The sequence below is a fragment of the Furipterus horrens genome, unplaced genomic scaffold (genome assembly GCF_987537825.1).
Source record: "Furipterus horrens unplaced genomic scaffold, mFurHor1.1.pri manual_scaffold_1, whole genome shotgun sequence".
In the NCBI taxonomy this organism is placed as follows: Eukaryota; Metazoa; Chordata; class Mammalia; order Chiroptera; family Furipteridae; genus Furipterus; species Furipterus horrens.
In genome coordinates, this window is record NW_028327171.1 from 150,964,487 (window position 1) to 150,990,337 (window position 25,851).

Here is a 25,851-nt window from a genome sequence, read left to right on the forward strand (position 1 = left end):
GCCTATTATTATATTTCCAAAATGCTTTGTACCTAAGTAGCTACTTTTCATGCCAGTGTAACTGAGCATGCATATGTACAGACAGAATATGTTACTGTCATTAGATGTTAACTTTAAAGAAGTTGGGCTGATTGACTCACCTGTGAACAAAGTGAGTGAGTGTATACCTGAAAAATATTTTTAGTTCACATTGCTGATAATTGAGCTAGAACTAATTCTAATTTTATTACTCAAATATGTATTGGAACAAACAACTCTGACAAACTATGTGCAAGTCAGGTACATACTGAGTTTTCCCAGGATTCATGTTTGTTCTTGTTATTCATCAAAATAAGTAAAATTGTTTAATTTCTTCTCTTATTTACTTTTTTGGTGAAATGGGGTTAAGATATCACATTTCATAATTTTTAAATCTCACAGTCATTAATCAGGGCATTCTAAACCAAAGTCAACTTGGATTGGTTAAACATAGATTTTTCACACATCTCTGATTTATTCGCAATTCGGCAAAGAGAAAATATGCTTAAATGCATATTCACTGCAACAATTATAATATGGAAACTCTGGAATTTATTATAAATGGGCCTATCTCCTTTTTTTTTTTTTTTTTTTTTGACTTATTGCTTTTCTATTACAGTTGTCCCACTTTTTTCCTTATTTCTCCCCCTGACCCTGCCCACCCCTTTTCCCACAGTCAATCCCCAACCCATTGTCCATGTCCATGGGTCACTTATATCAGTTGCTTGACTAGACCCTTCCCCTTTTTACCCGACTTCACCTCATCCCCCCTCCCCCATGGTCAATGTTAGTCTCCTCCTTGTTTATATTATATCCTTCTGGTTCAGTTTTTCTCATTTATTTGTGTTGTTCATTAGTTGCCTGTATTAGGTGATATCATATGGTATTTGTCTTTCATAGTCTGACTTATTTTGCTAAGCAAAATTCTCTAGTTCCATCCATGTTGTCGCAATTGTAGGAGTTCCTTCTTTCTTTCTGCTGCATAGTATTCTGTTGTGTAAATGTACCACCGTTTTTTGATCCACTCATTTACTGATGGGCACTTAGGCTGTTTCCAGCACTTGGCTATTATAAATAGTGCTGCCATGAACATGGAGGTGTGTAGGTTCTTTTAAATTGGTATTTCAGGATTCTTTGGGTATAATCCTAGCAATGGAAATACTGGATCAAAAGGCAGTTACATTTTTAGTTTTTTGAGGAAATTCTATACCATTTTCCATAGTGGCTCCACCAGTCTACATTCCCACCAACAGTGCACTAGGGTTCCTTTTTCTCCACATCCCACCAGCACTTATTGTTCGTTGATGTGTTAATGATGGCCATTCTGACTGATGTAAAGTGATATCTCACTGTGGTTTTAATTTGCATCTCTCTGGTGGCTAGTGATGTTGAGCTTTCTTTCATATGTCTATGGACCCTCTGTATGTCCTCTTTGGAGAAGTGTTTGTTCAGGTCCTTTGCCCATTTTTTAATTGTGTTGGCCATCTTCTTGGCCATATAAGTTCTTTATATATTTTGGAGATCAACCCATTGTCTGAGGTATCATTGGCAAATATGTTTTCCCATATGGTTGATTCCCTTTTCATCTTGCTGATGTTTTCTTTAGCTGAACAGAAACTCTTTAGTCTAATGTAGTCCCATTTGTTTATTCTTTCCTTTATTTCCCTTGCCTTAGGAGCTATATTGGTGAAAATATTGCTACGTGGGATATTTGAAATTTTCCTGCCTATGTTTTCTTCTAGGACTTTTATGGTGTCACAGCTTACATTTAAGTCTTTTATCCATCTTGAGTTTATTCTGGTATGTGGTATAAGTTGGTGCTCTCTTTCATTTTTTGCACATCCCTGTCTAGTTCTCCCAACACCATTTCTTGAAGATGCTCTTTTCACTCCATTTTATATTCCTTCCCCCTTCGTTAAATATTAGTTGACCATATAGATCTGGGTTTATTTCTGAGCTCTCTGTTCTGTTCCATTGATCTATATGTCTGCTCTTATGCCATTATCAGACTGTTCTGATTACAGTAGCTCTGTAGTATAGTTTGATATCAGATGTTGTGATTCCTCCTACTATGTTCTTCTTCCTCAAGATTGCCATGGCTATTTGAGGTCTTTTTTGGTTCCATATAAATTTTTGAAGTATTTGTTCTAGGTCTGTGAAATATGTCATTGGTATTTTAATAGGGATTACTTTGAATCTATAAACTGCTTTGGGTAGTATGGACATTTTAATGATGTTGATTCTTTCCATCCATGAACATGGTATATACTTCCATTTGTTTGTGTATGCCTTGATTTCTTTCTTCAGTGTTATGTAGTTTTCTGAGTACAGGTCATTTTATCTCCTTGATTAAGTTTATTCCTAAATACTTTGTTTTTCTTGTTGCTGTAGTAAATGGGATTTTTTTTTCTAGTTTCGATCTCTGATATTTTATTGTTGATGTACAGAAGTGCCTTCAATTTCTGAATATTGACTTTGTATCCTGCTAGTTTGCCAAATTCACTTATTAGGTCAAGTAGCTTTTTTTTGCGGAGCCTATATGGTTTTCAATGTACACTATCATGTCATCTGCAAGTAATAACAGTTTACTTCCTCTTTTCCAATTTGGATGCCTTTTGTTTCTTTTTATTGTCTGATAGCTGCAACTAGAACTTCCAAGACTATGTTGTATAGGATTGGAGAGAGTGGACATCCTTGTCTTGTTCCTGATCTTATGGGGAATGCTTTCAGTTTTTGACATTGAATATGATGTTGGCTTCAGGTTTCTCACATATGGCCTTTATTATGTTGAGGTATACCCCCTCTATTCACATTTTTCTGAGTGTTTTCATCATAAATGGGTGCTGTACTTTATCAAATGCTTTTTCTGCATCTATTGATATGATCATGTGGTTTTTGTCTTTCATTTTGTTTATGTGGTGTATTATGTTTATTGATTTGCAAATATTGTACCATCCTCGCATTCCTGGGATGAATCCCACTTGATTGTGGTGTATGATCTCTTTGTTGCTGGATCCAGTTTGCCAATATTTTATTGAGAATTTTAGCATACATGTTCATCAGCGATATTGGCCTGCAGTTTTCTTTCTTTCTTGTGTCTTGACCTGGTTTCAGAATTAGAGTAATACTGGCTTCAAAGAAGAGTTTGGGAGCCTTCCCTCTCCTTGAATTTTTTAGAATAGTTTGAGAAGGATAAAAGTTAATTCTTCCATAAATGTTTTATAAAATTTACCTGTGAAGCCATCTGGTCAAGAGCTTTTGTGTGCCAGGAGTTTTTTGATTACTGCTTCAATTTCACTAGGTGTTATGGGTCTATTCAAGATTTCTGCTTGTTATTGATTCACTTTTGGAAGATTATATGTTTCCAGAAATTTGTCCATTTCATCTAGGTTGTCAAATTTCTTGCCATACAGTTATTTGTAGTAATTTCTTATGATCCTTTGTATTTCTGTGGTATTGGTTGTGATTTCTCCTCCTTCATTTCTGATTTTGTTTATTTGGGTACTCTCTCTTTTTTTCTTGATGGCCTGGCTAAAGGCTTGGTGATTTTGTTTATCTTTTCCAAGAACCAATTCCTGGTTTTATTTATCTTTTGAATTATTTGTTTAGTTTCCATGTCTTTTAATTCTACTCTGATCTTGATGATTTCCTTCCTTCTACTCTCTCTGGGCTTTGTTTGTTGGTGTTCTTCTAGTTCTTATAGCTGTAGGGTTAGATTTTTTATTTGAGATTCTTCTATCTTTTTTAGGTGGGTCTGTATTGCTGGGAACTTTCCTCTCTGGACTGTCTTCACTGTGTCCCATAGGTTTGGTTTTGGGCTGTTGTGTGTTCATTATCATTTGTTTCCAGAAACTTTGATTTCTTCCTTGTTGTCATTGTTAACACATACATTATTTAATGACACGTTATTCATTCTCCACAAGTTTGAATATTTTTTAGTTTTTTTCTTGAGGTTGATTTCCAGTTTCAAGCCATTGTGATCTAAGAAGATGCTTGATATAATTTCAATTTCCTTGAATTTGTTGAGGCTTGGTTTGTGTCCTACCATGTGGTCTATCTTTGAAAATGTTCCATGGACACTTGAAAAGAGTGCATATTTTGCTTCTTTGGGGTGAAAAGTTCTATCTATATCAATTAAGTCCATTTGATCTAGAGTGTTGTTCAGTGCCACAATATCCTTGGTGTTTTTTGCTTTGACAATCTGTCCATTGTTGACAATAGGGTGTTAAAGTCCCCTACTATGAGGGTGTTGCTGTCAATATCTTTCTTATAGTCTTCCAAGATTTCACTTATTATTTGGGTGCTCCTATGTTGGATTCGTATATGTTTACCAGGTTTATATCGTCTTGATTGACTTTTTCCTTGAGTATTATGAAATGTTCTTTTTTGTCTCTTTTTATGGCCTTTGTTGTGAATTCAATTTTGTCTGATATAACTATTGCTACTCTAGCTTTTTTTTTATGTTCATTTATTTGAAATACTTTCTCCCATCCCTTCACTTTCAGTCTGTATAGATCTTTTGTTTTGAGGTTGGTCTCTTGTAGACAGCATATATGTGGGTCATGTTTTCATATCCATTCTACTACCCTATTCTTTTGATTGGAGCATTTAATCCATTTACATTTAAGCTTATTATTAATATGAATTTATTCATTGTGACTTTTTCTCTTTGTATTTTTGTTCTCTCTCTCTCTCTCTCTCTCTCTCTCTCTCTCTCTCTCTCTCTCTCTCTCTCGCTCTCGCTCTCACTCTCTTTCTTCTTCTTCAAGCAGGCCCTTTAGCATTTCTTGCAATAATGGTTTGGTGTAATGTATTCTTTTAGTCTTCCTTTGTCTGGGAAACTCCTTATTTCTCCTTCCATTTTGAAAGAGAGCCTTGCTGGGTAGAGTAGTCTTTGTTGTAGGCCTTTGTTTTTTATTGCTTGAAACATTTTTTGCCATTCCCTTTTGGCTTGTAGTGTTTCTGTTGAGAAATCAGGTGATAGCCTTAACAGAGCTCCCTTGTATGTTATTTGCTGTTTTTCTCTTGCTGCCTTTAGGATTCTCTCTTTGTCTTTGAATGTTGCCATTTTAATTATGATGTGCCTTGGAGTGGACCTCCTTGGTTTCATCTTCATTGGGACCCTGTGTGCTTCCTGTACTTATGCGACTTTTTCTCTCCTCATGTTTGGGAAGTTTTCTGTCATTACTTTTTCAATCAGGTTTTTTATCTCTTGCTCCTCTTCTTCTCCTTCTGGTATCCTTGTGATATGGATGTTGTAGCATTTGATGTTTTCCTGAAGTTCTCTTAAACCCTTTTCCTTCTTTTTCAGTCTTTTAATTTTGTTGCACTGTCTGGGATTTTTTTTTTTTTTTCTATGTTGTCCTCTAGCTCACTGATATGATCCTCTTTTTCATTTAGCCTACTTTTGATTCCTTCTACTGTGTTCTTCTGTTCAAAAATTGTATTCTTCATTTCTTCATGGCTCTTATTGATAGTTTCTATGTCCTTTTTCATGTGGATGTAGTTCTCAGTAAGTTCCTTATTGCTTCCCTGAAGTTCTTTGTAGTTTCCCTGGAGTTTGTTATAGTTTTCTCTGAGTTTGTTGAGTTCATTTAGCTTCCTCACTACCATTGTTTTGAATTCCATGTCTGATAGTTTGCTTGCCTCTATTTCATCTATTCCTCCTTCTAAGAATTCCTCCTTTCCTTTTGTTGAGGTGTTGTTTGTTCATCTCCCTGTTTTATGTGGCTCTTCTTGTTTGGTTCTGCCTCTTAGATTGGTTTGCTTTTATTTCCTGCCTTTATGCTGTGAGCTTCCATGGTAAGAATCCTGTGAGATTCAGTGGTGCAGGCTCCTGGATCTCCTGAACTTGATGCTCTTGGGATGACCTCTAGGCCTTTTATTTGGACTCTCTGGTAGTATTTTGGTTTTTGTTGTTATTGTGTTGCTCTTTGGTGGGTCCTTCCCTCCAGTTAGCTGACTGAGAGTCACTCCACCCACCTTGTCTTGTAAAAAGTTGAATTGCTGCTAAAACAAAGCCACAAGTCCAGGCAAGAATCCCACAATCCCAAATGTAACCCCACCCTTGATCAACATATCACTGCAAATGAGCCAGTATTAATAAGGGTGTATAGAGATTAAGATATTATAGGAAAGGAAAAACAAATAAGAATGGACTAACTGAAAGGAAGGTGATTTTTGAGAGGGGAGAAGAAAGAGCTGTAATAAGTAGTATGGAGTAGGACAAGGCAACGAGAGAAAGAAAGTAAAATTTATATCATAGGAAAAAGGGAGGGTAGAAGGCAGAATGAATTAATAAAGGGGAAACATGTAGTATTAGGTTTAAACAGAAGTTGTACTATAAATATAGTGTCTATGTGTGAGAACAAACACACACACACACCCAAAAATAAGGTAGATGAATGAGAAGAAAAAAATAAGCACCAGTGCAGAGAAAAAGTTTACCACAGCACTGTCAATAACCTATGAGCTGAGATTAATATAGATGGGATGGGAGTAAGCATTAAAAAAAAAAAGAGAGAAAGAAGCTTGGGAGATATCTAGAAGAAATAGAAGTGATTTTGAGAAGATAGAGGGAGAAGGAATACTAAGAGTGAGGAATGAAAACTAGGCTAAGATAGGGAAAAATTCAAATTTAAAATGAAAGAAGGAAAGGGCTGGAGGAAGGTACAGGTGGAGTAGGAGAAGAGGATGAGAAGTTTGAAATATGAAATAGTAGAATACTGAAGACCTATGAATAAAGTTTCAGGAATTTCACCTCTACCTCCCTCTCCCACTCACTGACACTGATAAATCAAGCTGGAGAGAGAGTAAGTGTATTTTATGATGGAAAAAAGAATGTGAGGTGACTGATGATAAGGAAAATGGTATGGAGAGGCTGGAGAGGTTATAAATAATGGATGCAGATTGGAAATTACTTGTATTCAGAGAAAATATAAAATTTAAAACAAAAATAGGAAATCAGATGGTATAATTGAGAAAAGGGAGAATCAAAATATGAGATTTGAAATAAACTATAATATAAAGACTAGTTCTTTATAATGCATAGACTATGAGGACAAAGATGATTGTTAAAAGGATATGCAGGAGACAGAATCTTCCTTTTGATCTCAGTGGAATTGGTCTTTGTGTATCCATTTTCTTTCCACCTTCTTCTCTTTCTGGATCCACCCCTGATGTCCCAGCCTAGACCTATGCAGCCTATTCAAGCCTACTACCATTCTACTGCCTATGTCAGTCTCTTTCAGTTGTTTTTTGCTCTAGTCGCTCTGTAATCTGCAGTCAGGTTTAAGCATCATGGGAAGCAGGGCTGAGTAATTTCTCCAGGAGGGGCTACTGCTCACCCTCCAGCTGATGCCACTTGGAGAGGAGTAGTCTGCTTAAAAGATTTCTCCTATAGCAGTGGGGATGAGTCTATACTGGGATTCAGTCTGCTGCTCCCGCAGCTCTTTCTCCAAAGCTCGCACCCAAAACTTTTCCAAAGTGCCTCTAGTTCACTTCACCTCCCTCAGCCACAACCCAGGGTGAGCAGGGTGAATGGGCTTCCGCGAGCGCAGTCCAGTGTAGGCCTGAATGTGCTCCCACACATGCCTATATCCTTCTTTATGAAGGTTAAGAAAAATCAAATGGAGTTGACAGGTAAAATAATGACGAGGAACATAATGTGCAATTGAAGGATAAGCAAGTACTGGAGTAATTAAAACAAAACAAACTAGTTTAGGTTTAGACTCTTTATCTTTGGAATGAATTTCACATGTTAGTTTTGAAATGTAAAGGTTGGCATGATAGGAGGGAATATGTGCCTCTTTTTAGAATTGGAGTTCTCATGGTTGCTTGCTATTAAAATCCAGCAGAGGGAGCAAAAGATGATCAGTAGAAACATTTAGAAAAAGTCTTATAACATGAAGTATGAGTCAAAAGAATATTTCAGACCTCAGAACTAAAAGTGTGCTATAATTACATTGATACAAATCATAGAACAAACTCAGTGAGGAGTTTCTACCAAACTTCTTCAGTGATTGGTGCCTAGATATTTTTAATGGCATGACCAAGCAATTTGGTATTATCAGGTACCAGTGACAAGATCAGGGTCTTTTCTAAAATTTCTTTTATTTGCTTAAACAACACTCTTTGATTAAGGTCCCAGGCTGTTCTTAGACAGGTTTTGATTTAAAAATTATACAAGATTATCCTAAATCTGACCATCCTTTGAATATCAAAAGGTGACATGCATAGTTTGAACTTCTTATATGCCAATATCTTATCATTTGAATTAGGATTTTCTTTTTCAGGATTCTCAGAACACACTAGTGACATTTTTATGTTTTGAAGAAAGTGTTGCAAATTCTCATAGTGTTGGGCTCACTAACTTGAGAATAATCTTATATAAACCAACCTGCCTTCTTGGTGGGTATGGAGTTTTCTTTTTAAATCTGGATATCATAGGCCTAGTGACAGAAACTTTTCAGATATTGTCTGTATTCCTATAATGTGTTTCTTCTATTTTTTAAAGATGGGTAGTGATTGATACCCCTGTTCCCTGACACTCTATGCCCCATCCTGTGTGTATCCAGTGTCATCCTGGCCATTGCCAGGAATTATTATGTGACCTCAGCCCATCAGTGTGGCACTCAATGTGAAGAAAACCTTACTTCTATTTTTACTGTGGTCCCCAGAGCTGATCCTAGCCAGTCAGCTTCCATATGTCTTAGTCCATGTGTCTTCACCATTGTCCAGATTACCTATCATTACCCTTATTTCTAGTCAACTAGAACTTGATTCTCCCTCACTCGTTCTAGGCCTCCTTTCTGATAAATTCTGTGTGCCTCTCTAGATGTCAGGGTTGGGCAGTTCCCAAACTCATTATAGAAACTTTCAATTCCATATTTGGAAAAATTACTTAACTTCATTGTATCTAAAGGTTGATTATAAATGTTAATTAGCTGTTATACAGAAGAGCTTGGAATAGAAAATGGCACATACATTTCATAATTGAGAGTTATTATTGCAGTGGTGGTGGTTGTCTCCACTGTCTCCTCTGACATCTGTCCCAAACCACTGACTTCTGTCTATTTCTTGTCTCCCAGATCCCATGTCCAGCCAACCTCACCAGACTAGACTTGAGTTCCTATATTGTATCTGAATATCTGCCACATCCTAAGAGACAAGTAATATTACTTCTACAGAAACTACTAAACCACTGTATAAAAGTTAGAACATATCAAAACATAGCAGGCTTCTTTCCTTGCAGTCCTCAAAATGAATGTATCAGGAATTCTGAAAAATAGTGACAGCAATGACATAGTGTTTGAATGTCTGTGAATTCCCCCATGAAAACAGAAGGAGTATCCAGGATCACAGAACCAAAAATTGATGGACAATGTTGACAAAAAAATTAGGTGGCAAGGTACTCACAAATTCCAAAATATGAGCTGTCAGTTATATGACCATATATTGCTACAATCTTTGCAGTAGGAAAGTGTCTGATGGAAAGGAGACCAAGGATAACACCCAAATTACTAATAAATATTCATGAGGAATTGATTCAGGGCAACTTGATCATATTAAAACTGGGAGATGTGATATAATTTATAAGTCAGTAAAAAGTCTCCTTTCTCATGTTTGAGGGCTCTGAACATTGTGACCTGTGAATTCTTAAAACTCACTAGTTGAAGCCTCTTCTCAGGAGAAATCTGAAGAAATAAAGCCCAGATTGAGGAGGTAGGGACAATGGGAACAAAGGAAATGGAAGGTCCAGATAAAAATAGAAAAAAAGATGAACAAAACTAGGAGACCTCAAAAAGTAAAAGACATTTTTTTCATGTCTTCCAAAAGTAAAAAACAGGAGATATAGACTTGAGAAGTTAGAAATGGTCTCCTGTGTAAACATCTCCTGTCAAGGACAGCTCAAAACATCCCTAAACATCCCCCCTGAGTAGTCAAGGAGTCAGCCTTGGTATGAAAACCTCAACTTTCCACCAGCACAGTGTTTAAAATGATTTAAAAAATAGGCTTCCAGCTACCAAGTGTCCTAGTGTGCTCTCCTGATATGAGGGGTTTCAACACTAATTATATGTTCAAATCATCTGGGGAACTTTAAACTGTATCCGTGTCCTACTTCAGACCATTTGCATAGGACTGTGTAAGGGTGAGGTCCATCAGAATACTTCAAAAGCTTTCCAAGCGAGTCTGTTGGGCAGTCTAGATGGAAACTGCTGAAAAAGAAGTTATTTCAAAGTGAAAAGTAATTGTAATGTCACCATTTAACATCAAGACACTATATACCTACCTCCATCATGGTAGTTGTCAAATTTCAGTGCATATTAAAATTACCTAAGGAAATTTTAAAAACCCTCATGGACAGCTTATACCTTATACCAATTTATTGGGAATGTCTGGGCAAGTGATCACCCCCACCCCCACCCCCCGAAAAGAAGAGAGAGAGAGAGAGAGAGAGAGAGAGAGAGAATCCTCTCCTTTAAAAAGATTGGGAAAATTGGCTGCCTGCAAAAAAATTGAAAAAAGATGAATATAATAAGAATAAAGAGCATGAAGAGTAGCATAATATCTCTACAAACAGTGCAAACACAGGAAAATATTGTGTTCATTGGGCAGGGGAAAAGTGTAACCTAAGATTTCAAAACAAGGTAAATGAAATTTTATAATGATAAAATGCATATAGAAAACAACACTACAAATCAAATTTGAAAAAAACCTTTGAAACAAGAGCCAGAAATGAAGGAAAGAATTAAAAATTAAAGAACAAAACCATTTAGAAATGAAGGCTAAACTTGAAAATCATATGAGTCAATAATCCCAGGATAAAATGCCTTAAAAGTTTTATAGGGGAAAAGGAGGATTTTTTTCAAATAAAAAAGAAAAAAGAAAAAACTATTCAATAGAAAGTGATGTGTGTGGAAGGTAAACAACAAGACTCAAGATAATAGAATATTTCAATGAGAAAAATCAAAGCAATAAAACAAAATTCTCATTAATAACTCCAATAAAAGGAAACTTTCTTGAAAATAAAATTAAAACTACATATTGAAAAGGGACATCACAGACCTGAGAGTGATCCAGAATGAATAATATTGAGGTATATTGTGGTAACTCTATTGGACTTTAAAGAAAAGAAAAAAAAATCAGATTGGCATTCAGGTAAATAGTCATTTGTAAGGATAAGAATAAGGATAAAAAAAACCCAGATTATCATCAGGCTTTTCGAAAACAGCTATTTATGCTGGTAGTAGATAGAATAACATTTTAAAGATACTCAAGGAAACATTGGGGGCCAAGAATTTCAAAACTACTAACTTGATTTTTAAGTATAAAGACCACAGATATATTTTAGCAATGTATACAAAAGCTCAGAAAGTTGTTTCCAGTAAGTGGAATCATTTACTCATTGTTCAAGTCAAAACCTTGGAATGCTTCTTATTTTTTTTTTTTTTCCTCTCATAGCTCATTCAATTTAATTGCAAGTCCTACTTGGATCTACCTTAAGAACCATGCCAAATTTGACCTCTTTGACCTATTATTTATCGCCATTATTATCCTGCTATTCCAAGCAACCATTACTTCTTACTGTCATGACTGCAATAGTCCCATTACTTATGTTCCTGCTTTTACTCTTGCCTCTGTCTAATCATTTTCCACATAGCAGCCAGAATAAGCAACTGACATGTCATCCTTATTCTCAAAAGCCTTTGAGTTCCTATGTTACTTCATCTTGGATACCTCTCTAACTTTCCCCTCCTGCCCTGAACCCTGGCTACATCACTAAGCTGTTATTTCATTCAGTTATCTCAGCTGCAGGGAGCATCCATTCTCTGTTCCCCCAGTCTGGAATGCTCTTGTATAGGTAGAAATATGATTGCTCTCTGACTTCAATAAGGTGTCTTTTCAAGTAATGTTTCCTCAAAGTTGACTTTCCTGGACCCCAATCTAAAAAGAACCTCTGTCACTGCTTTCTCTGCACTTATTGTACTTTATATTTCTTTGTAGGACTTCTTGATCTTCTGACATTACAAATGTAGTTGTGTATTGTACTCCTCCTTTCTAAAATGTGTGCTCCATGATGGAAGGGACTGTACTTTGTTCACTCAGTGAGATATTTATTCCTCTAAGTGCTATAATATTACATTATTCTATACCTTTTTGATGACAAATAATAAATAATTTTATTGTTTCTCAAGAGTGTGAAAGGTTAATAAGAAAAGTCTGATGTAAAGAATTTAATAATAATTCAACTTCCATGTTATATATTGATCAGCCCTTTTAAAACGTAGGCAGATTGATTTACTACATCTATCAGTTGTTAACTTTCATAGCCCTTTGCAGCTACAGGTTCTGAAAAACCTTTAGCCTTAATCTGTTGGCTCAGTCTCCTCCAGTACCTGAATCAACCTAAATCAGACTGAGAAAACATTTTAGCCCTCAACCCACCATTATGGGAATTGTACATGATTTTGCTACATGAAGCTTATATCTTTTCCCTCTAATATTCGCAATATGTTCCGTCCTTTCTAATGGCTTGCTGCTCAGGTTTCTTGATGAAAGCATTTATAATCCTGCTCTCAATCCCAACGCATTGGAACAGGGTTTGGCCACCATGCTCAGCTTTTTCCAACTCTAATCAAATATGAATTCCTATCTCTACTGTTCTCAATTGTCAATTGGGGCTTTAAATAAAAATCATATCGTTTTCCCCAATTCCAGGAACTATTACATAACCATGAAGTTCTGAACCACACAAAAAAGTGCATTGTATAAACCTAATCCATCTTCAATATAAGATTTTACTCTTAGTCATCTGTCAATATGAATAAACATGTACCTAAAGCATAGATAACTAAATAGACATATTCAAATAATTAATATATGCATGAACAATAAAATGTACATGTCCTAACAAGAGTCAGAGATAACTTTTTAGTAGCAGAGTGGACAAGTACAGTAAATATATACTTGTGGTTGAGACTAAGTAAAAAAAAATGAAAACATTTTATATGTTAGAACATTTTTTCTTCTTTTTTGCATTCATTTGTACATGATTTAGTAATTAGAGCACTTTTAAACTCAGTGAAAGGCTTTTGTAATTATATTTGGATAAAAAATGTATTAACTTTATGTCAGTTGTGGGACTAATGCAGTGTTTGATTGTAAACCAAGAATCTTATGTTTGCAGTTAGCAATTTAATCTTGCCTGGAGACATTTTTTAATGTGAAGTCATCATTTATACTTGTTACAATTTTTCTTAGGGTCAACTGCTTTCCATCAAGTCTTGCATTAAGAATGAAAAAATATGGATGAATATGTTTTAGTTACAGAAATAAACAATGTAATTAATCTTTATTAATATGTAAAATGAAGCACCTAGTAATGAAACAAGCTATAAAAACATAAATTCGAACATTTAACCAGTTTGTTTCTATTCCTTTGTATATGGTACTACAGAAAGTTCAAGAATAGGCCGTGGTTATTTGAGTGAAATTTGGAAACTGTCCTAATTTTTAAAGGATTTTGGGAAGAATTCCTAATTTGTAACATGTAGATATTTCCTTCTTCTCTGATACTATACCTTAAACAAGTAGTGCCTCTTGATTAGATGCTAATGAAAATGCCAGTGCTGTTCAAGTTTATTTCAATAGGAGTTCAGAAACATACACAGGTCTGAAAATGGACACGGTGAAAGAAAAATACATATTTAAAGCAATGTGTTCTTTTTAGAGAAATTTCCTTACAAACATGTATCATTTTGTTATCAATATACAATTTGATGATATCAGAAAGATTTTCTGACTTATGTCTCTAACTTCTGATTTTTTGTGTTTCCTTTAGATAAGAAATGTTGAGACTAATCAATGTTTAGACAACATGGGCCGCAAGGAAAATGAAAAAGTGGGCATATTCAACTGTCATGGTATGGGAGGAAATCAGGTAAACTCTCCTTTTTTATCAGCTTCATATTTGAGGGCAAAATATTGTTGTGAAAACTATCAAGTTAGACCTTCATTTACAAGTCAATAACAATAAAGACTTAGTTTAACAAATTAATGGGCATTCAAATTAAGAACTAATTAAGCTAGTTTATTATCACAAGTTTCTTAAGAAAGCACTACAGAATTTAAAAGGACAACTCATTCAATGAGCCTACAGTTAGTGAAGAGCGTCAAATATTTTAGACCCATCTCATTTTACCGTGCATATGCAGATGAAGACAAAGGTATACAAGGTTGCCAGTCTCAAAGATTCATAAATGATGTAAACAAAGGAACAAGTAAAAACCCCATACCTACAGATAGTCTAATGTCTCTACATTATCAATTTAATGGCAAGATAGAAATTAAGACCAATATTTTTCACCTCCATGAATACTCATTTTGTCTACAAATATACATACAAGAATGTTTACTGGCATCCTTTCTGTTATAACATAGACAGTGGAAATAGCTAAATATTTACCAAGAGGGGGATATTTAAATAAATCATATTGTATTTATAGCATAAATACTACATAGCCACCAAAATGACTGATATGTCTATATATATTGTCATCACAAACTGAAAAGAAGATAAAAATTCAGAGTATACTTATTCTGAATGATCTCATTTATGAAAAAATATGTGTTAACATTTTTCCCTATGTAGTATCTGTCATATTTATGCTTACATAGATTATTATAAAATCTATTAGCTATGTATAGTAGTCTATCTGGAATATAGATTACCTCTGGTGAGAAGGTTTAATTGGAAGGAGAAATTTTACTTTTTACCTGATGCTTTTTGTATATATATATATATATATATATATATATATATATATATATTACTTTCATAATTAACTAAAACTGGGGAAAAACGAACTGTTGGGAGTAAAAGAACATCATTTTATAGTATTAATCTGGCCTGGGTAAATTATGGTAGGTTACATGTCTTTGACTTTAATATTTTATTTGTAAAGTAGATTTTATTTTAAATCATGAAACATTGTCCCCAATTTTTTTTCTTTAAAGATTACTAAATTTGTAGAACAACTAACACTAACTAGCCTAGCATGTACTAAACACTCAGTACTTATTGGTCTATTGTCATAAATTATTTTCTGTACTTATTATTTACGTTCTTAATTATGTCACTTCGTACTTCTATGAGAAGCCCTGGCTGGTTTAGCTCAGTGGATTGAGCGTCGGCCTGCGAGCTAAGTGTCGCTGGTTCGATCTTCCAGTCAGGGCACATCAGAGAAGGAAAACTCTGACTCCAAAAAACCTCCGCTGCCTTGCGGCATACCTCTTCAGGGGAAAGGCTAAGGGAGTAAACCCCGACAGAAAATCCAGAGCCGGAGTCCCTAAGGCGGTTTGACGTTGTAGTCAACACCGGCAACTCCTGCGGCGCACCTGAAGCCAAGCTGTATTGACTCCGTCTTTCCCTTGGACCCTTCAGCTGCGAAGAGAGGGGGGGTCTGCTGCATGGGCAACAGCAGACCCTCCATATCACCCTGCCCAGGCTCTGTAGCTTCAGCGTCATCGCAAGATGTCGATTCAACACGGGAGGAGACAGATACCATGTCACTCCCGAGTCGGACTGCACAGCCATTCTCGGCGGTGCAGATAGACTCTTAAGAAGCTACACCATCGTCTCTCGAGACAGACGGCTGCCGACGACGACTTCTATGAGAAAAAAATATGTTCATGTAGTGATTAATGCCAAAGGCAAAATAAATGCACAACACTTCTTGTGGTATTGTTAGGCTTAATAAAATAAACTGCCTTTCCTGCTGTTCTAACAAATACATATTATGAACAAATTAATCCATTACATAAAGCCCTATTATGCCCCATATTTTGGTAGAACTCAATATTTCTAGGATGATTAATAGTAGGGACATGTTTAAATTTTAGACTTACTTGAAAAAATACCAGATTTTAGGATTCTATTCTCAGAGCGACCTTTCCTGTTTTTTAATGCTATTCTTTCATGTTACCATGGAAGCAGCATCTATTTTTATGGTTATTTAGTTTTGAATTCTTAAAAGTAGCCTCAATCCATAAAAATATTCAAATTTCTCTCTTCTGCTTTCACACAAAAGTCATAACAAATGTTAATGTTGTTTTTTAGTATTTCCACTCAGTTACATTTCTAAAAGAAGGTTCTTTATATTTGCTGACAATTATGCCTTAACCATTTCTCCTTGTACAGGAGTTTTGGTAGTTTCTTTTTCTTTCTTTCTTTCTCTCTTTCTTTCTTTCTTCCTTTCTTTCTTTCTTTCTTTCTTTCTTTCTTTCTTTCTTTCTTTCTTTCTTTCTTTCTTTCTTTCTTTCTTTCTTTCATCTTTCTTTATTTCCTTCTTTCTCTCTTTTTCTCTTTCTTTTCTTCTTTCTTTCCTCTTTTCTTCCTTCATTTCTCCCTTTCTATGTAAGTTCTCCAAATATCAAGAAAAAACTAACTTCTCAGTACTTACTGGGTATAGTTTCCTTAAACACTCATATATCAAGCATATTCTCCTCTCCTCGCTCCCAGCATCTAGCACAGGGCTTGGAATATAGGTACCTAATAAAAACTAGTCAGGTAAACAAATGAAAGAATGCATGGGTGTTTTTATAGCAGGAATACTGGAAAAACAAGATAGCAAGTGAAGAATTATTATTAAATTGAACACTTGATCATCTGGAGGTACTTTTTTTTTAACAGGAGAAAAAAATCAAAGTTTAATACATGTTTATGCGTAATTCACATAGATATAATAAGTTCATGAAAATTTCAAGTGAGACAACATTGAGTATATATAAAGACATTTTGGACAAATGAGAAAAGAAGGGGAATGGGATCTTAGATTTCAAAAGTGAGAATGGGTGACTTACTGGTAGTTGAAGAGTGGAACACACATGGCAGAAAAACCCTTGCTAGGAGGTACTCTTTTAAAAATCAATAATAAAAGTCTTCTTTCTGCCTCAAATAACAATGTCAAAATTAGTTCATTCCTGTCTATTCTTGAAATCCTTTTCTCATAGCAAGTAATACCAGGATGATCATTAAACATTACCAAAAAGATTAAAGTAAAAAAGGAATTTAATTAAAATTTGAACATATATATTTTATATGTTAAAGAAAGAACTTACAATTTACTGGTAGAAACTATGTTACTAGAAGTTATGGGATTGTGTTTGCTATACTTTGAAAAGATAACATAGATTCCTGGAAGCATTTCTATGTCCTCTACAATGTTAATGACTCAGATTTATATCTTTATTCCTAAATTCTCTCCTGAGCTCTAGAATTAATTGCTAATTAACTACTGGCAATCTCTACAGACATCTCAATCTGAACTGTTTTCAGATATGCTCATTTTCTTCCTTTTCACACAATCATCCAAACCTGAAACTCAACATAAACACTTCACTTTTGAAGTGTGATTGAGCACCAAATCCTGATATTTCTATGAAACTAATGTCCCTTGATTCCTATCTTTAAGTCCCTTTACAATGAGGACCCTATTTTTATTTTATTTTAAGTCATATTTCTAACATTATCAGTACACTTATGTATTTTTATAATTGATTTAATACTCTGTGAATTTCCTAGTCAATGTTTTTGCTTATGTTTTCATTGGGAGTTGAAAGGATTTTTTTTCTCTTATCTACTTAAAAAACACTTTATTAGGTAAGATTATTACCTATTGTCATATTGCAGATATTTTTCTGACGACATTTTGTTTATAGTGTTTTCATATACAGACTTCTAAACACTGTATTTTCAATTATTTCTTCCCTTTATGTTTTCCCTTTTTGATTTAGAAATACAATTATTTTACATTTTTAAAGAAAATTTTATTGTATTTTTTCTATTACCATTTAGTTCCCTTGTATCTTCCTCCCCCCAATGACCACACTGTTGTCCATGTCCATGAGTCCTTTCTCCTTTTTGCTCAGTCCCTCCACCCTATACCCATCCCCTGCTTAGCTGTGTTCTTGCTCTCTATTTATGCGTTTGTTTCTAGTTTGCTTGTTAGTTCAGTTTGCTTATTAGATTCCACACTAAAATGTAAAAGATACCTACTTGGAAAGTTATAAGACACTGAAGAAAGAAATTGAAAAAGATACACATAAGTAGAAACACATATCACATTCATGGATAGGAAGAATTAACACCATTAAAGTGTCCATACTACCCAAAGCAATCCGTAGATTCAATGCAATTCCTGTCAAGATTCCAATTATGTATTTCAGAGAACTAGAAGAAATATTTCAAAAATTTATATGGGACCATAGCCAACAATGATCCTGAGAAAGAACAAAGTTGGAGGAATCATTCTACCTAATATAAAACTATATTATAAGGCCATAGTAATCAAAATAGCATGGTACTAGCATAAAAACAGACACACAGACCAATGGAATAGAATAGAGAGCCCAGTTAGAAACCCACACCTTTATAGTTAATTGATATGCAACAGAGGAAACAAGCACATACAAAGGGCTAAATCCATTTTACTCTATAAATAGTGTTGGGAACATTGGACAGATATGTGCAGAAAAATGAAACTAGATAACCTTCTTACACCACACACAAAAATAAATATAATTTTTTTAATGAGATGCTTTTAAATGACATTTACATAATCTTAAAGGAGCCAATACCAAAACTGGCAAATTGAGCTTAGTCTCATTTAACATACAGGACTGTCCAGAAAAGGCCCAGCCACTGTTAATATAATGAGAATGGTTTGCTCGACATCAATGTAACCTGACAGCCAAGGAGAGTGGATTGGAAAGCGCATGCGTGAACAATGATGACTTCACTGTCCTAGTCAGTGGGAGTGCTAGATGCCATTGAGTGAACATGTGTACTACATGGCTGTCACATTCAAAATGACTGAGCAAGTAGAGCAACAAATCAAGTTTTGTTGTAAAGTTGAACATTCCTCCATGGAAACTATTTGGATGATTGAAAAGGCCACAGCTGTGTGCAACTAACTGGTGATTGGCAGCTTCATTGTGACAATGTGCCTGCTCATGTGTCATATCTTGTGCAGAGTTTTTGGCAAAAAATCAAATCACCCAGGTGACTCACCTTCCACACACACACACGCACCCCCCATAGCCCATATTTGGCACTCTGTGCTTTCTGGCATTTCCCCAAACTAAAATCGCCTTTAAATGGGAAGAGATTCCAGACTGCCGATGAGATTCAGGAAAATACGATGGGACAGCTGATGGCTATTGGGAGAACTGTGTGAGGTCCCAATGGGCCTACTTTGAAAAAAACTGAGGCATCATTGTTCTATGCACAATGTTTCTTGTATCTTGTATCTTCTTAATAAATGCTTCTATTTTTCATATTACATGGATAAATACTTTCTGGACAGAAATTGTATATCATATCATCTTAAATATTGACACTAATTTCTATTTAAACTTGATATAAAATATGCTTGTGTACAAGTTAGATTAATATCATATTTTTTAAATAACCACTAATTTGATGTTAAGTATCAGTATATATTTTTTACAAATTTAATGTTGAGTGTTTCCTTTTAAATTGCAATACATCTTTAATCCATAAAGGGGGAAAAGAAACCCCCATATATATTGTATTCATTCCTTCCAAAGATAAAACAATATTTATAAAGGATTATGGGGAAATGCTCACGTTTTTAGCAAATGCATTTATAATGTTTCTCTTTCTTCCTGGAGCCACTGATTTGAAGAAAGCTAGAAAGCACATGGAAACATTCTATGTAATTTATTGCAGTAAATGATTCAGAGCCATTTTACAAGGTAGCTAGCATTTAGGGAAGCTTATGCTAAACATTTCTTATAACCCTGTGTTTGAGAAGATAAAGAAGAGATCATTAGGTCTTATCTATATTTTTATACAAATGTCTCCTCCTCCTCTAAAATGTGATTATTTATACCTAGGAAGAATCTAACCTAATGATAGATGTGTTACATGTTTTTGAGAGTAAATACTTCCCTCTTTATACCCCTTCTCCTAGAGAAAGCGTAATTATTTTAGTAATGCATTCTAGTGTACTCCCAGATTGTAATGAATACATTCATTCAACACATATGTATTCATTTTAAAGTTTGCATTTTTATAAGCACTGTAAGTACTTAGAAACCATTTCTACACTAATTTTGTCCCATTTTAGTAGTTTGCATAATGGAATAAAAACTCACCAGGGATTTCACAAAGTAAATTTGCAAGTGAAATGAAATGGCCGTTGAAGAAAGAATGAGCATGTAACATTAATTAATTGTTTAATTGAGTTGGATGCATGCAAGCTAGAAGAAAGAGGGGTTATTATAATTTATATAGAAATAGAAATTATTCTAAGAGCCTTTCAATCTCATTAATATTTGGTTAGGAGAACACCTCTGGTCTTTGATTGGCTGATGCTCCTACCACAAGAATAGAATATACTGAGGGTCAAATGGTAATTTGGCTCAGTCATTCATTCAACAAAACCTCATTATCCTAGCCTGTAATAAGCACTGTAGATTATGTTAGTATATAATGTTAGTAAAACAAAATATTCAAAGACATACATTTCACATTGGCCCAATTTTCTGGGAATCATGAGGTCTCTGCTCATCCTCAAGTTCATCAATACAAGATTTAGTTTCATTCCAAGTAAGCCTTAACAGAGCCTGCTGTTATAGGATCGGTCCTGTGTCAACAAAGCCTTTGGGATACATGTACAAGCCAGTGAGTCTATAATTTACTTTTCTAAGTAAATGATCCCCTCAAATTTACCTCTAGGGAAGCTCCAAAGTCATTCCACCCATTGTCTCAAATTAATACTCATTTATATTTGAATGAGTGAAAGTAGCCTCAAACTTAGTGTGTCTATAATTACATCTTTTATTCAAAGTCTTTTGTCCCTTTAATCTCTTTATTCATCCATATTTTACATTTTCTTCTCTTACTCCTTCTTTATGCCACTCCTCCACAAACTAGACACCAATCCCTATGGATTCTATGTATGACTTTTATCTGTTTCTTTTTTTATTTCATTAATAATTCTACTTTCTCAATCTGGGCTTTGATTGCCTCAACAGTTTGATTACTATAATAGTTTCAATACAGTTTCCCCATCACTCCAACCTGTTCCCATCTTCACTCCACTCACATTACATAACAAAGTGAGGTCTCCTTCTAACATATCACTCTCAAATAGAAAAAACAAATGAAAAACTTTTAAAAGTTCCTGGATTTTACAAGATAAATTAACATTTTTACTAGTCCAAGTTCTATATAATCTGACCGTTTTTCACCTTTCTAATATTATCTCCTGTTGCTCACCTATAGAAATTCTCAACTCCATCAACTCTATTGAGTATAGCCTGACCAGAGTTTAAAAAATTATAATTATAATGTTTGTTTTTTATGATATCTTTCTTGTAACAACCTGGTAAGAGCTTTCTTTACTTTCTAACTACATGAATTCTAGTTTATATAGTTTCATAGTTTACATAATTCCATAATTTACATAGTTTATCTATATTTCAATTCAAAACTCAATTATCTTTATATAGTATTGTATTTTTTATGATTTTCAATCTTCATAGATATTTCCTCTTTTGAACTCATAATAAATTATTTTCTCATTTAAAAAAATTTTATATTATCTCTCAATATTTCTCTTACTCTTTAGCCCTTATGTTATTATTTCAATTATGTATATTTTTTCACCATATCTCAAAAAAAAAATGTAAACTCTTCTTGAAAGCAATATTAGTTCTTTTTAGCTTCCAATGGTAATAACTGCTTACTGTAAAAATTAACAAAAAAATTTATACAAAAAATTTTGTTATTCAAAAACCTGCTATTATCACAGAAACAGTTTCAACATTTCAACCACATAAAATAAAAAAATATCGTGAAGAATGAAATTGTTGCTATGGATAGGCCTAAAGTTGGAGCTATAATAGGTTGAAAAATGACTCCTAAAGATATCCACATCCTAACCCTTGGAACCTATGAATGTTACCTTATATGACAAAAATAAAAAATAAAAGGACTTTGCAATGTAATTAAATTGAGGATTTTGAGATGGTGTGATTTTCCTGGATTATCTGGCTGGCCCTATATTCAAACGCATGTATCCTTATAAGGAGAGAAAAATTTGACATACACGGAATAAGAAAAGGCAGTATGTCCATGGAGGCAGAGAAGGAATGATGTGGCCACAAGTGAAGGAATGCAGACAGTAGCCATGAAGTAGAAGAGGCAAGGGACAGAATCTCCCCCTGGAGCCTCCAGAGGGAATGCTGACCTACTAGTACCTTGATTTCTACCTAATGAAACTGATGTCTGGCATCAGAAGGAGAGAATAAATTTCCATTGCCTTAAGCCACCAAGTTTGTGATAATTTGTTTCAGCAACCACAGGAAATTAATATAGGAGCTCACAAATGAAACTCCAGAAATAGTCTAGCTTAGTATTTGTAAGGAGTCCACCTCTTTGGAAAAGAGGTCTAAGATGCCAAACCTTCCTCCAAGTTAGGAAAATATATTATTTCATCATCTTACTTCAAGAAATGAAGTGGTAGCTAAATAGAAGGGCTTTGAATTACACTGGTCCTACAGAATGTTTCAATTGTGGAAAAATTGTTTATGGAGATTCCATTTTATTTTGACTTTTTGTTTTCTCTTTTCTATTTTAGTGTAATTGCTGTAGCAAATAAAATTTTCAATAATCTCTAAAATCCTACATTAATAAAAATGGAAAAATATAAAATATCTAAAAGTGAATCCTTAAAATAATAATGGCCTCTTTAGTTTATAGTTAATGAATTCTGCACAGAGTTCTAAAAAGTGTTATAGTTGTTTCAAATCTTAATTCAAAAACTGAGCAAGCAATCACAAAAGAAATTCTTAATTCAAATAAATTGCATTATTATTTACACTAAAGGAACATCTGCTAAGCTTGGGGTTGATTAATATTTGTGGGAACTTGAACTTATGATCTGATTTTGCCTAGTTTTGCCTGGCCAGAATGTTTCCTGGCATAGTAACAAATGATGAATCCATTGTATTCAACCCCCTTCTTGCCCTTGTAGGAGTTACTCAGAAATTGTAAGATATTTTTCCTTAATGTTTCCTAAAAATTGAGTACTAAAAGTGCCTATTTCTTAAGTTTAGTTTTTCTAATTTTTGTTCAGTCAAATTTTATGTATTTTTTATAATATCTATCACATGTGACAGTTTTTTCAAAGGCTATGGAAAAATTGGCAATGTAAGCACTTTTACTATTTTACTGTAAAGTACTTAAAATTAATTCTCTGAAATTCTGCATTCATTTTAATAAGCCACAATATTGGTTCTGGGCTTTCTAGCTATAAGTACAAAATTGGTTATATAATTCATTATATCAAAATATAAAAAACAAACCAACTTCAAAAAAGGTTTCATTATTCCTAGTGTTAAAACGATAAAGATTTCTGCTGTGACTCCTGTTAAAAAGAAGCAGCATATGGAAAAAGGGCTATAGCAGCAACAAGAAGGAACGCCAGACTGAACTTGGATGACAGTCTCTAAGGAGGCATCTTGGGAAGTGGTGATATCATTGTACATCTGCGCACATAGGAGGATAAAGATATTTATTCTGTTGATTAATTGGTTAATTATAGTGTACATTGTATCAGCCCATATTCTAAAGAGTTTAAAATTAAATTTCTCTAAGTCTCAAAGTTTAAAATACTTTAAGCAACCTGAGAAGTTCACATAAATTTAATTATATTTAATTAATGAGAATCCCAGGATATTTTGAAATAAAGCTTCCTTAAAAAGTAAAATATCACACATTCTCACAAAGCAGAAAGTTTCATATTATCCTAATTTAATAAAACCCCAACACACACACACACACACACACAATCAATCAATATACACAGGAGCATATACATTTCTCTTAGCTCACACTACCAATAGAACTTTTCTCATTGAGAAAGGTAGGCTGTTAACCAAAAACTACCCAAAGAAAAATTTTGTGCTACTTGCATTATTAATCTGCTCCTTCAGCCAACCAGTTTAACTCCTCTGAAGCTCCTGTTACTTACAGATGGGTTCCAAGCTTTCTGCTAATTTTATTAAGATATGGCTTTATCTCCATTAACTATTTAGCCTCAGTAGAGCTTTTCTGTTCTTTATCACATTTGTGAAACTCATTTCTTTCTTCACTTTATTTTCAAGTGATCTTCTTCTATCTTATGCATAATTCTTCATATGGCAGAGACAGCAAACTCTGATCTGTCCTTCTTCTTATAGAGACACTAATCTTACCATGAGGGCCCCATAGTCATGACCTCATCTAAACCTACTTATGTCTCAGAGACCCATTTCCAAATATCATCACCTGGTAATTTGTGTTTAACATAAAAATAGGTGATAGGGCACAAACATTCTGTCACAGCAGGGGCTTTGTAAAAGTTCTTTGTCTTTTCTGGACCCCAATGTCCAATACTATAAATCGATAAGGTTGAACTAGATGTCTTTCAGTTCTAGTATTCTTAATCTCCTTTGTTGGAGGCAAGAGCAGGAAATCCAAATGATCTGTGAAATCTTTGGGCCAGTGACAGGAGAAATTAATTTAGAAAGCTTGAATTTAGAAAAAAAATTTAGAAAACAAATGTTTTTAGAAAATGTCTCAGAACAATGTGACAATTTTCAACAACCTGCTAAGCACCCAAAAACTAATGATTTAAAGGAAAAAAAAAACCCTTATTAGCCAAGAATTTATTGGACATCATATATGTTCCTAGTAATATATAGGCACTAAGAGGAATACAAAGATATACTTAAAACTCAAACTCTGTGTGTGTGTTTGTGCGCGCACTCAAGAATGTTGTTAAAGATGCTGTTTGTTATATGATGTAGAATCCTCCCCGTGGGTTCCCCAAGATAATTTTATATTGTTCTGGATATTAGAAAGAGTTGTCTGTCTCCTGAATGAGGTTTTTTTCCCCCTACTAAATATGTAGTCCATATAGAAAAAAATAATGTTCTTTTGATTTTATTTAGACTCATTCTTAGGTTATTTTTATTTTATAATTGTTTATGTGGATGGGTTTTCTCTCTTTCATTTCTTACCCATTATATATGTGTGTGTATATGTGTATATTTATGTTATATGTAAAATTCTGTGTAAATCAACTTCCACATTTTTATAATATGAAATATAAATAAGTAAATAGGAATATAATCCCTATACTCAATCTACTCAATCTGAACAGGGTAATAAAACAATGATTCTTGAAACAAAGAATATTTATACTGCTATATGGAAGATATCAGAGAAGGAAAACTCTGACTCCAAAAAACCTCCGCTGCCTTGCGGCATACCTCTTCAGGGGAAAGGCTAAGGGAGTAAACCCCGACAGAAAATCCGGAGCCGGAGTCCCTAAGGCGGTTCGACGTTGTAGTCAACACCGGCAACTCCTGCGGCGCACCTGAACCCCAGCTGTATTGACTCCGTCTTTCCCTTGGATCCTTCAGCTGCGAAGAGAGGGGGGGGTCTGCTGCATGGGCAACAGCTGGCCCTCCATATCACCCTGCCCAGGCTCTGTAGCTTCAGCTTCACTGGAGAGGACACTCCAGCGTCATCGCAAGATGTTGATTCAACATGGGAGGAGACAGATACCATGTCACTCCCGAGTCGGACTGCACAGCCATTCTCGGCGGTGCAGATAGACTCTTAAGAAGCTACACCATCGTCTCTCGAGACGGACGGCTGCCGACGACGACGACGATATGGAAGATATTCATAAAAGAGCTTTGTTAAGGACCAAAGAGGATTCACAAAAGTGAGAGTGAGCACAGGGTGTGTGG

General features: G+C 34.6%; 1 protein-coding gene across 2 annotated transcripts in view; it reads left to right on the plus strand.

Moving 5' to 3' along the window:
* GALNT13 (polypeptide N-acetylgalactosaminyltransferase 13) overlaps positions 1-25,851 on the plus strand; it is a 514,019-nt gene that overhangs the window by 456,538 nt on the left and 31,630 nt on the right. For both annotated transcript variants that reach the window (XM_090267489.1, XM_090267494.1), the window contains exon 11: positions 13,862-13,960. In XM_090267489.1, coding sequence (XP_090123615.1) covers positions 13,862-13,960 — 99 coding nt within the window. The remainder of the gene's footprint in view (positions 1-13,861; positions 13,961-25,851) is intronic.